Source organism: Mastacembelus armatus, chromosome 18 (genome assembly GCF_900324485.2).
Source record: "Mastacembelus armatus chromosome 18, fMasArm1.2, whole genome shotgun sequence".
Classification (NCBI taxonomy): domain Eukaryota; kingdom Metazoa; phylum Chordata; class Actinopteri; order Synbranchiformes; family Mastacembelidae; genus Mastacembelus; species Mastacembelus armatus.
Genome location: NC_046650.1, coordinates 18819561 through 18832172, shown reverse-complemented (window position 1 = coordinate 18832172; position 12612 = coordinate 18819561). Strand labels below are relative to the sequence as shown.

Genomic DNA, 12612 nt, shown 5'->3' with positions numbered 1-12612 from the left:
GAAATGACATTGCATCAAACATGAAACTCACCCATATGTCTTCTCTGTGTTTTCTCCAGCTGTTTCCATTTCATTATAGTTTAAGTCAGACACAAACCCAGTGTAGGCTATGATGATGGTGATGATGATGATGATGATGATGATGATGATGATGGTGATGATGATGATGATGATGATGATGATGATGATGATGATGATGATGATGATGATGATGATGATGATGATGATGATGATGGTGATGGTGATGATGATGGTGATGGTGATGATGGTGATGGTGATGGTGATGGTGATGATGATGGTGATGGTGATGATGATGATGATGATGATGGTGATGGTGATGATGATGATGATGATGGTGATGGTGATGATGATGATGATGATGATGATGATGGTGATGGTGATGATGATGATGGTGATGGTGATGGTGATGATGATGATGATGGTGATGATGATGATGATGGTGATGGTGATGATGATGGTGATGGTGATGATGATGATGATGATGGTGATGGTGATGATGATGGTGATGGTGATGATGATGGTGATGGTGATGGTGATGATGATGATGATGATGATGATGATGGTGATGGTGATGGTGATGATGATGATGATGATGATGGTGATGATGATGATGATGATGATGATGGTGATGGTGATGATGATGATGATGATGATGGTGATGGTGATGATGGTGATGTCGTGTACTCGCACATCCCTCGTCACCAGGTGGATCAGTTACTTTTCAAATGTGCGTCTAAGAAAATTAATTCTGATTGGATCTTTTCTAAAAACGTCCCTCACTCACATTTTCGTCTTGTTTTTATTAGTCAACGAAAATGTCAATATATTTTTATTTAGATTTCATCATCACTTAATTTTTATTTAGTTAACGTCTCGTTTTTGTTAGTGAAAACTTGTCGTTGATGAAAATTATAACGAAAATACTTCGTCAACGAAATTAACACTGTTTAGAACTAAACTCATTCATTTTCTATAATGACGTATCTCCAACCACTCTAAGGTTCCTAATAAACCGACTGGGTCCGACACAGGGGTTCTTAATATAATAGACTACAGACCAGTCTCTAAGCAAACAGCTCCCTCTGCTGGACTCATTAATCCAGATCCAGCTGACTTCTGTCCTCAGCACAGTGTTTGTTATTTACAACAACTGAACAATATGTTGTTTACATCAGAGCAAACTTGACCATCAGCTGAAACCGTCTGGGCAAAGGGACTTTGAGAAACCAGCTGGACAAAGTAGTTCACATCTGATTGGATCATTTGGACTGAACATTTGAAGACTCAGATGATGTTAAAACAAGAATTATATCGACAGTTTCAGGCTCATTCACTACAACGTCTGTTTGTTTGGCATCTCTCCTCATTTCCTCTGTGTGATCCACTGTTCATGGTATAAAGTCCTGCAGCTGCTGGGACCCTGTGGAAACAGCCCTTCACCCCTGGTTATATGTGCACGTCTTTATATGGCTGCGTTTAAGGTGGACCTGGGTTTAAGGTGGACCTGTGTTTAAGGTCAACCTTTATATAAGGTGGACCTGTTTTTAAGATGGACCTGTAATCAGGGTGGACCTTAGAGGTGGATGTTAGAGACATGTGAGGAAACATGGTGTTTGTACCCGGAGAAGAGAAAAGGCCTGAGACACACAGGAAGTGGGCGGGTTCCCCTGGTGTCACTGAGACAAATGTAAAAAGCTGATCAGTGATCAGGGAACAGGACAATGAAGGAGACGTCTCTGCACTTTCTGCTCTGTAAGTCCAGACTTTGTCTGTTTTACCTTCTGCTGCTCACAGCTCGGCTGCTGCTGCTGCTGCTACTGATAATTATTGTCATTCTAACAAACTCAAGGCGTCACAGTGTCGTCTCTGTTAAATGTCTGAAATATTCAGGTCAGTCTTGATGTTTCTGGGTCAGTTTGGAATAAACTCGTCTGTGTTGTTGAGAAGGACGTTCAGACTTTAGGAAGATGGTGAAAGCGGTTTTTCTGTGAGTTCAGTTCATGTCATGACGTTGTCCCAAACGTGGAGACCTGGTCACCTTCAGACCAGCAACATTTAGCAGGTCTGGACTTTTCTACTGTTCAGTTGGATCAGACAGAAACTGATGAGTCGACGGCAGGAAAACAGGTTTTGAACGTTGGTCACTTTGATTCAGCAGCATCATAAAGCTGCTTCCATCTGACTTTGGTTTTGACCCGGGCTCTGTGGAGTCCTGCTGGGTCTGAGGTCTGATCCAGATCACTGAGGGATTTATAAACCAGCAGTAAAACCTAGTTCCAATGTGTTCTATAGGAACCTGGTGCCTCATGTTCATCCTGCTTCTTCCTGCTGGATCATGTTTGTGTTTTTGTGTTTGTGCAGAACTGACTCCCACTGACCTGACTCTCATTTCTCTGCAGCTGTGCTGTCAGTGCTGAGCTGCACAACAGACCAAGGTCAGTGAGCTGTTCCCTTCTGTCTGATCCTCACAGGTTTCTCCTCTATTTCAGTTTGACAACAATAAAAAGGATGATCAGTGTTTGATTCTCACCCTGACAGCTCGTCTGACTCTGAGTCCCAGCAGCTCCCAGTTTTTTGAAGGAGACTCTTTGTCTCTGAGCTGTGAGGAGGACGACAGCTCTGCTGGATGGACCCTGAGAAGGAACACAACCAGAGAAACCAGGACTCAGTGTGATGACTGGGGAACATCAGCTGGGTCTTCCTGTAACATCAGCCTTTCCTTCCCATCAGACAGTGGAGTTTACTGGTGTGAGTCCAGAGAGGGAGCAACCAGTCAGAGCATCAATATCACTGTCAGTGGTAAGATGAGCCTGTGGAGTTAGTATTGATGAAGCTGTGTGGAAATGGATGAAATGCTGTAGTTTGTCTCTGTGTTGAGGTGGAGCAGTGATCCTGCAGAGTCCTGTCCTCCCTGTGATGGAGGGAGAAAACATCACCCTGATCTGTAGAACCCAGACATCCTCCGACCTCCCGGCTGATTTCTATAAACACGGCTCCCTCATCATCGATCGGCCTACGGGTCACGTGACCATCCTCCATGTTTCCAAGGCCGATGAAGGCGTCTACAGGTGTAACATCAGGGGCCATGGAGAGTCTCCACCCGGCTGGATCTCTGTCACAGGTCAGCAGCTTCAATTTGATTGACACTCTGATTTCAGCCACATGTTCACCTGACCAGGTGGGCTTCTGTCTGCAGGAACACCTACAACCACAGCCCCGCCCACCATTGCAGTCCCACCCCCAGAACCAACTACAGCCTCCTCTGCAGTCCCACCCTCAGACTCCGCCCCTCTCCAGCAGGTGTTCACAGTGGTCCGTTACCTGGTGGTGTTCTGTCCCTACGTCATCTCCACTGTCCTCTTGGTGTCTCTGTATCGACACAGACCCACAGGTAACACTCTGAATCAATCAATCAATCAATCAATCAATCAATCAATCAATCAATACCAGTTGTCTCTGACTCTTCTTGTGTCCAATGTTGATAAATTCTCCATTTTCTTTCTCACCTGCTCTGACTGCGGGAAATCACCTGTCTGTCTCCATGGTGATGACCACGCCCACCCATGCTGAGCAGGGATTGGAGGATGACCATGATGACATCACCACAGAGCATCAGCTCTGATTGGCTCTCTGGTCAGAACCTGTTTGAGCCTCAGTGTGTTTTGGACCTCAGCTGTCCATCCATACAGGACATTTGATTGGGAACGTCTGTCTCGTCCTCAGGCCTGTTGTTGAAGGAGATGATGGAGGTGCAGCAGCAGCAGCAGCTGAAAGAGACAATAAAAATATTAATAAAATGTAGCTGGTGTATTGAAAGTGTTCAGGTCAGTGACCTTTGTTCTGGTTCTGATAGGCCTGTTGGTTCTTCCTTTATTGGAGGAGTTTGGTCCTGAGAGGCCTGATCTGGTCAGCGCTGTGTTTTCAGCTCCTCAGACTGACCTTGAACACAACTAACAGGGTCACAGTTCAGACCCTGCATGTCAAAGCTGAAGCAGCAGCCTCCTCTCACTGCATGTTCTGCTGTAGGTGATGATTCTGTGTAAAATGGTGTGACAGTGTTGCAGCACGTTGGCTCCAGTGAGCAGCTCTGTGGTCGTCCACTTTCCTGTTTCTGTTCAGTTCCCTCCACCTCTGGTTGGTCTCACTGTGTTTCAGCAGAGGTGTGAAGAACAAACAAATACTTAAACCCTGCTGCCATTTATGAAGTAGTACTGCATCTCTTTATATCTGTACCTGAGAAATAACTTCATGTTCCTCTATAGTGGTACTACTGCTGCTACTACTACTGCAGTATTCTCAGTGTACTGTACTGTGCCAACATGAGTGGTACTGACAGTAGTAGGGTAGTACTGCAGTATTCTCAGTGTACTGTGCCAACATTAGTAGTACTGACAATAGTAGGGTAGTACTGCAGTATTTGTTCCTGAAAGAAACCAGAGCATCATCTGAGAAGTAAACCATGACCCGTCTGAACAGGGACACAGAATCCAGGTCTCTGTCAAACTGTGTGATCACAGTGTTCTGATCGGTTATTGATCGTGGAGCTGAACACATCATGTGAGCAGTCAGACAACAGCACCACCTGCTGGATCCTCTCTGACATGGTGAACATGACACTGAGCAGGAAGTTCATTTTGAACATGGACCCAGAAACTGATGGTTGGATTTCATGGGGATGAATAACAAGTAGACCCAGTCTGGATCTTTATGGATCCTTATCTTCCCGACCTCACTGTGTTCACCATGAGCTCCTCCCTATGTTTCTATATTCACTATTTAAATCACACTCAGATTGTTTTTGAAGTTAAAGGTTAAAGGTCAAAGTACCTGTCCAGCAGAAAGCAGAGTCACTCTGGAAACATCAGAATCAGTTTTATTGCCAAAAATGTTTGTGTGTACAGGGAATTTGTTTTGGTGTCATAAGCTTCCAGTTCACTGAGACAACAACAACAGTGCTCAGGCAATAAAAATAAAAATGAGACTAATAATAAAATACACATATGTAAATATAAATAGACAAAAAATAAACAGTATGTACAGTTGTGCTATAAGTGATAAAATGGAATAGAATAGAAAGAGATGCAGGGATGTACTAGGATGGAGGTGGTAACAAATAAGGTTAAATTAGGTCATTGTACATTTCTATTGAATAATGGGGGGAACATTTAACTGTTCATAAGGTGGATTGTCTGGGGGAAGAAACTGTTCTTGTGCCTGGCTGTCCTGGTATATGGGACTCTGTAGTGCTGGCCAGATGGCAAAAGTTCGAAAAGGGGGCGACTTGGATGTGAAGCATCCATAGTGATTTTCTGAGCCCTTTTCCTTACTCTGGTTGTTTACAGTTCTTGAAGGGTGGCAGGGGAGCTCCAATAATCCTCTCGGCAGTCCGAAACGTTCAGTGTAATCTTGGTTCCTACTTTTGTAGCTGAGCTAAATCAGACACAGAACGGACTCGATGATGGCAGAGTAGAACTGTTTCAGCAGCTCCTTACTGCCACCAGCTGAGCTGGAGTGTGAAGCAGCAGGTCCAGAGTCCCCAAATTAAAATCTAGAGCCAGCGTTTGGTTTGTCCCTTCTGGGCTACTGTAGAAACATGAAGCTGCAACATGGCTGCCTCCATGAAAGGAGACCCGCTCCTCATGTAGATTTAAAAGGCTCATTCTAAGATTAAGAAAATGCAACGGTTGGTATGTTTCAAAATTTACAGTTTTGCAGCTTCAACATCAGATTGGAGGAAAAATTCATCTGAATTTGTGTTTTGATTTTCTTTCCTTTGCAGCTGCAGCAGTGAAATGATGTTGGTGGTTCAGGATGAATGAAGTCAGAGAGAAGCAGGTACTTACTACACTTTACTGCTCAATGAGTACTTTTACTTTACTGCCTAATGAGTACTTTTACTTTACTGCTCAATGAGTACTTTTATTTTATTGTTCAATAAGTACTTTTATTTTATTGTTCAATAAGTACTTTTACTTTACTGCTCAATGAGTACTTTTACTTTACTGTTCAATAAGTACTTTTACTTTACTGCTCAATGAGTACTTTTACTTTACTGCTCAATGAGTACTTTTACTTTACTGCTCAGTGAGAACTTTTACTTTACTGCTCAATGAGTACTTTTACTTTACGGCTCAATGAGTACTTATACTTTACTGCTCAATAAGTAGTTTTACTTTACTAGTCAATGAGTACATTTATTTTATTGTTCAATAAGTACTTTTATTTTATTGTTCAATAAATACTTTTACTTTACTGCTCAATGAGTACTATTACTTTACTGCTCAATAAGTACTTTCATTTTATTGTTCAATAAATACTTTTCCTTTAGACACAATAAGTACTTTTACTTCTGTGGAGTTTTTCTTTAAGTTCATTTTTACATTCATGTACTTTTACCTCAGTAAACCTATTCCAGCAGGGGGCGCTATTGAACCAGAGTAACCTGTGACCTTTGACCTGAGCGTCCTGCAGCGTTTCTTCCCCTGGGACAATTTGGTTCCACCTGTGTGTCTGCACATAAACACCAGTGATGAGACTTGAGGCTTTTATCTTGCTCCCACAGACACAGACTCCTTCAGACTCCTGGTGTCAGCTTGATGAGGACTTTGTGTGTCTGTTTGGTCCACGAGGACTTTATGTGTCTGTTTGGTTCATGAGGACTTTGTGTGTCTGTTGGGTTCATGAGGACTTTGTGTGTCTGTTTGGTTCATGAGGACTTTGTGTGTCTTTGGGTTCATGAGGACTTTGTGTGTCTGTTAGGTTCATGTGGACTTTGTGTGTCTGTTGGGTTCATGAGGACTTTGTGTGTCTGTTAGGTTCATGTGGACTTTGTGTGTCTGTTTGGTTCATGAGGACTTTGTGTGTCTTTGGGTTTTTGGCAGTGAAGCTCCTAACGGAAAATAACAGCTTGTGGTCTCAAACTTCCCCTTCAGCTGCTTCCCCTCAGGCCTGGAGATTAGAAACTGCTCTTTCTTCACATCCTCTCAGGTGGACTGCATGGGTTTGGGTTTTTAGTTGAAGAAACAACCAACACAAAAATATGGGAAGTGTACGTGATAACAGCTCGGACCAAGGGCTGGATGATGAGTCCAGCTCACTTCTCTTCAAGAGAGGAGAGAGAAGCAGCTGAACATGCTGAGAGGATTTAGTGCTGACTCCACCCACAGCCTGGACTTTCTCTCTGCTAGAAAGTTGTTCTGTTCCACTAAAACCTGACTCTCACTTCTCTGCAGTTGTGGTGTCGGTGCCGATCTGCACGACAGACCAAGGTCAGTGAACGCCTCCTGTCTCTGCTTCTGTCTGAGTTTGGGTTTTAGGATGATAAAAAATCCACATCAGGGTTTTTTTTCTGTGATAAGAAATTAGTTTATGTGAAATATGTCAAATAAACAAAGCAGAGACAGGTGTGGATATGCAACGTTCCTCACATCAACATCTCAATGACTCAGTGTTTCTACTTCTCACAGACCAGATTACAGCCAGTTCACCTTCAGCTGAACGAACCAGACGACAGAGGACTCAGTGTGGACCTGACTGGGGAACATCAGCTTGTTCTTCCAGGAACATCACTGGTGTCCTGCTGTGGGACAGTGGAGTTTACTGGTGTGAGTCCAGAGAGGGAGCAACCAGTCAGAGCATCAACATAACTGTCAGTGGTAAGATGAGCCTGTGGAGTTAGTATTGATGAAGCTGTGTGGAAATGGATGAAATGCTGTAGTTTGTCTCTGTGTTGAGGTGGAGCAGTGATCCTGCAGAGTCCTGTCCTCCCTGTGATGGAGGGACATGATGTCACTCTGGAGGCTTTTAATTTGAAGGGCTGGCTGAATGGTTTAGTCCTGAAATGAGGAGCTCACAGAGACTGATATGAGGAATAATGTTTGTTCTTCTGCACAGTTTGTGAGGAGATGCTGGTTTTATTCTGCTGCAGCTGCTCACAAACATCTGTGTGCAGAATTAAAAGCTTCTCTGGACCCATGAGGTCAGACTTTAGTTTGTCTTTGCAGGAACAAAGTGACAGCCTGAAGTTTTCATGCTGCACAACAGAGTTTAGACAAAGATGAACCAAAGAGTCTGATCAGAAATCACTGATCAGGACCGTTATCAAAGATCCTCTTGGAGATCCTCACTCTGTCCCAAATCCAGACCACTAGAGGGGACTTCCCACGATGCACCTCTCCTATTACTGTGTTAGTTATTTAACTGATCGGAGCCTGGATGTTCATCCATTTTGGTTTAGTTCTCCAATCTCCCGTTCCTTTCCAAAATTCTCGAAAAAGTTGTTCAGCACCAGGTCCATACCCACCTTTCCGCCAATAGCCTATACGAACACTTTCAATCTGGTTTCCGCCAACTTCACAGCACTGAAACTGCCCTGGTCAAAATCACCAATGACCTCCTATTAGCCGCAGACTCTGGCCTTGTCTCCATCCTCATCCTCCTTGACCTAACTGCAGCTTTTGACACCATCTCGCACAATATTCTCCTCCATCGCCTTGCTTCCATCGGCATAGCCGGCTCGGTCCTCTCATGGTTCACCTCCTACCTCTCTGACCGCACCCAGTCCGTCCATCTCCAGAACTTCCACTCCCAGCCCTCTACTGTCAGTTGTGGCGTGCCCCAGGGCTCTGTCCTGGGGCCCCTCCTCTTCATTATTTATCTCCTTCCTCTCGGACATATCTTTAGGCAACATAACATCACTTTCCACTGTTATGCAGACGACACCCAGCTCTACCTCTCTGCTGCTCCATCTTCTACCCTCCCCCCTCCCTCCCTCCTTACCTGCTTACATAATATCAAATCCTGGTTCACCCATAACTTTTTGAAACTCAACCCCAATAAAACTGAAATTCTCCTCGTGTGCACCAGATCCATCCTTTCTAAAACCAGCACCTTCTCCATTCAAATTGACAACAACACTGTCCTCCCCTCCCCCCAAGTTAAAAGCCTGGGTGTCATCCTAGACGGTACCCTCTCCTTCACTCAGCATATCAATACCACTACCCGGTCGGCCTACTCCCATCTTAACATAAACATAAACCGCATCCGTTCTTCACTCACCACCGATAGCACGGCCATACTCGTTAATGCCTTTGTCACCTCTCGTTTGGATTACTGTAACTCACTCCTCACTGGTCTACCTCTCAAATCACTTCATAAACTTCAACTTGTCCAGAACTCTGCTGCCCGAATCATCACCAGAGCTCCATCCTCACATCATATCACCCCTGTCGTTAAACAACTTCACTGGCTCCCTGTGTCCTTCCGTATAAACTATAAAATCCTCCTTCTCACCTACAAAGCCCTCCACTTTATTGCCCCACCATACATCACTGATCTACTTCATATCTATTCTCCGCCTCGTACTCTCCGCTCCTCCAGTTCCACTCTCCTCTGCACCCCTACAGTGCGCCTGGCCACCATGGGCGCTAGATCCTTCAGCACCCTCCGCCTATTTCATATTGTTTAATATTGTTTTAATATTGTTTGACATTTGTTGTTCTGTCATCTGGGTTTCTGTGTTTCAATTTACTTTTACTGTACATCACCCACTTCTTAGATACTCTTTTCTCTCTGTAAGGTGACCTTGAGACTTTGAAAGGCGCCATGAAATAAAATGTATTACTATTATTATTATTATTTGGTTGAACTTTGACCAAAAACGTAACAGTTCAATGAAAACACTCATCACATGTGTTCACCTGTTGTTCTGGGCTCCATGAGGAAAAGCTGAATCAGACAGAGACACAGAGTCAGAGCTGAGTCCAGTCAGGCTTTATTAAAGAAAAGCTTTACAGACATAGTCTCATATTTAGACAGAACTATTAGCAGAAATGGATTTTAGTGTCATAAACATGTCGTGAATTCTCCTACTGTGAATCCATTGTATACCGTGATGAGCCAGGACATGGATCAGAACCTCAGAACCTTCCTGAAGTCCAGGTCAGTGCAGGAGGTCCTGTCCATGCCCCAACAATGATCAGGCTGGACCTTCATGCCGTGGAAACGTCAGTATATTAAAGCCAGAGTAACATAATGAAGCTGAAACCAGCTGCTGAGACAGTTAGTGAGTCTGATACAGGAACATGGGACTTAGACGACAAACACAAACAACATGAAAACACACACACACTGTGCTGCTGCCAGTCTTCTTGGATAAACCACCTGATCAACACACCATGTTGATGTGTCTGCAGACTGAAGTCAAGTCTCTGGGCTGACTGTGTTGGACTGGTCCCTGACAGCAGCAGGACCAGAACCCAACTGGTCTGACCCAGTTCACTTTGGGTTCATTGGTCTACGTTCAGGACGTGGGTCTGGATTCTGGTCTGTGGGTCTGCATCGTTTTCTATAGAACATAAACCCAACAACAGCAGCAACAAGAAGCAAAATACCAACAACTGTCAGACCCACAGCCAGTCCAACATGTCCATGACCTGCAGGAGAGAACAGGTGTGAGGTGTCAGGTAGGTGATGACTGAAGAACAGAACAAACTCCTGTCAGACATTATCTCCTGCACTTTGACCACATCACTCATCCAGCTGTTTTCTACAAAGTCTCATCAACAACATCTGGAGAAAACACAAACATCTGGTCTCACATCAACAACCAGGAAGCAGCTTCAGCTCTGCTGCTCAGACAAACACACACTCACCTCCTGAGACTCTCAGGTGGACGATGCTGATTGGCTCAGACTCTACAACACCTCTCTTCCTGCGCTTTGTTTGACTCTGGGCGACACGACACTCGTATGTCCCAGTGTCAGTAAACGTCACATCCTTCAGAGTCACAGACACGTCTCCATCCTTCATCTGTGAGTCCTTCAGCTCCACCCGCTCCTTAAAAGATGGATGCTGGTTTATCCGATCAAATCTTCCATCCCGGTAAAAAAACACATAGTCTGGATCCAGATCAGGTCTGGTCCACTGTAGAGCTAAGATCTTTGTGCTGCTGGGAGCTCGACCTGGCAGAGTGACGTTCTGTCCAGGTTCAGCTGTGATGGTTCTCTGACCTGAAGAACAGAGGAACAGACAGAGAGCAGCCTAAATCCAAAGAAATGTGTTTACAGCCTGAGCAAAGATGATGAAGTTATTCCTGATGTGTGTTCCTCCAAAGTGGGACTGTGGTTGGACAGGAAGGATTCAGATCAGCGTGGAACGTTCCAACACTGTGCCCAGCTGTTCCTCACACAGGAACCTATCTGACTGTTAGACCCATCAGTTTTCTATGGCAGTGGGCCTGGCTACAGTTGGAGGTCGGCCCCCTCATCAGCCAAGACTGGCCCAGACCACATCCATGTGATCCTCAAGTGCTGTTGGGGATGTTTTCATCCACCAAGGGTCATTTTTCACTGTGAATGTGGCCACAACTTTACTGTAGATATAAATAATATAGAACATATTTCAATATAAAAGGGATTTATCTGAAATATTTTCACAGCACTTTATTTTAGCGGATGTTTTCATCCCGAACATAACCAAAGGGTAGTGTTTTCCAACAGCACAAAGGCCTGAGGATAAACTGGACTCACCCTCAGAGACACAGACCAGGAGACAAAGACTCAGCAGGGACGCAGTTTCTTTAACCCCCATTTTCTCTTCTGTCGTCTGAAAGTTGTTTATCGGTGATATTTCTCAAACTGTGGCTCATATGATTAATAACATCGACAGGAGAGACCAACCGGACACGCCTCGTCCGTCAGCCTTCGGTAACACGGGCTGTGTCTGAATGTCCACCCTAGTCCCGGACCCCTCAGTCACTATATAGTCCACTATATAGACTGCTGTACTATATAGACTGCTGTACTATATAGACTGGACTCAAATATCTAAGTTTCGGACCTGTACCCACTACTTTTTCTCTGTCGCAGATTATGACGTAACACGGCTGCTGGCGCATGTAGACGTCACTTCCGGTTCGTTCCTTGTTTTTTTCTTTTCTTTTAATAATTTAGTGGTAAAAATTAATTTATCTCTCCCCGAATGTTTTTCTAAAAGGTGTAACTTAAAGGTCTGTTCATAATTTTCACGGACCATTACAGGGACCGACTCTAGGGGAGCTGTTCTGTGGTCTGAGCTGGTTCCAATGGCAACAAACCTCCTGATGTTTATATCAGTCCAATATTCAGAATCACGTAATATTCATAGCATTAACCGTGGTTATATAGTTGTGTCTGCCTTATAGTCTGGTCTCCAGACACCATCTAGTTTAGGTCTCTGTTGGTCCCACAAACACTAGTCTGGTTTCCATCACCTTGTTTTTATGCACATTTTGAAGTTTCACATCAAAAATGATGGAAACACCAAATTTAAAGAAAAAAACTTAATTCACAAAAATGTTTCCATCTGGCTTGAAGTGTTTTTGGTTTATGCGACTAATGGAAGATGGAAACACATTTGTCAAAGTTCTGACGTAGAGCGTTACGCTGGCGTCGTCTTCCCCATGTGTGCTGGCTCAGGGTCATAACGAACTTCCTGCCAGTGCCCGTCCTTATAAACGCGTCTAATTCTAATTCACATTCACAGTTACCAGACTGTCAGTGAAATCCTGCTTAGTGTGACATCACATTGTGAGTTTGAATACAATAACATGCA

The 12612-nt window shown here is 44.2% G+C and overlaps 2 protein-coding genes across 2 annotated transcripts; one reads left to right on the top strand and one right to left on the bottom strand.

Moving 5' to 3' along the window:
• Positions 1–1594: 1594 nt before the first annotated feature.
• LOC113140599 (low affinity immunoglobulin gamma Fc region receptor II-like) lies at positions 1595–7619 on the top strand. Its single transcript, XM_026324506.2, has 9 exons — positions 1595–1773; positions 2421–2456; positions 2560–2820; positions 2900–3142; positions 3218–3412; positions 3596–3845; positions 5801–5856; positions 6954–7289; positions 7488–7619. The coding sequence occupies exons 1-6, from the start codon at positions 1743–1745 to the stop codon at positions 3607–3609; spliced, it is 780 nt and encodes a 259-aa protein (XP_026180291.1). The 5' UTR covers positions 1595–1742; the 3' UTR covers positions 3610–3845; positions 5801–5856; positions 6954–7289; positions 7488–7619.
• A 2151-nt stretch (positions 7620–9770) lies between these two features.
• LOC113140091 (V-set and immunoglobulin domain-containing protein 8-like) lies at positions 9771–11932 on the bottom strand. Its single transcript, XM_033325705.1, has 3 exons — positions 11550–11932; positions 10674–11030; positions 9771–10454 (listed from the first exon to the last, which is right to left on the bottom strand). Exons 1-3 carry the CDS (start codon positions 11608–11610, stop codon positions 10297–10299), a joined length of 576 nt encoding a protein of 191 aa, XP_033181596.1. The 5' UTR covers positions 11611–11932; the 3' UTR covers positions 9771–10296.
• Between the last annotated feature and the right edge of the window lie 680 nt (positions 11933–12612).

Bases quoted from the DNA above. Each gene is read 5' to 3' on its own strand.
- LOC113140599 (XM_026324506.2), top strand. From the start codon at position 1,743: ATGAAGGAGACGTCTCTGCACTTTCTGCTCT. The intron at 2,457-2,559 runs GTCAGTGAGCTG...TCACCCTGACAG, and splicing joins GAGCTGCACAACAGACCAAG to CTCGTCTGACTCTGAGTCCC. The intron at 3,143-3,217 runs GTCAGCAGCTTC...TTCTGTCTGCAG, and splicing joins CGGCTGGATCTCTGTCACAG to GAACACCTACAACCACAGCC.
- LOC113140091 (XM_033325705.1), bottom strand. From the start codon at position 11,610: ATGGGGGTTAAAGAAACTGCGTCCCTGCTGAGTCTTTGTCTCCTGGTC. The intron at 11,031-11,549 runs GTGAGTCCAGTT...TCTGTTCTTCAG, and splicing joins CCTGGTCTGTGTCTCTGAGG to GTCAGAGAACCATCACAGCT. The intron at 10,455-10,673 runs GTGAGTGTGTGT...TCTCTCCTGCAG, and splicing joins CCACCTGAGAGTCTCAGGAG to GTCATGGACATGTTGGACTG.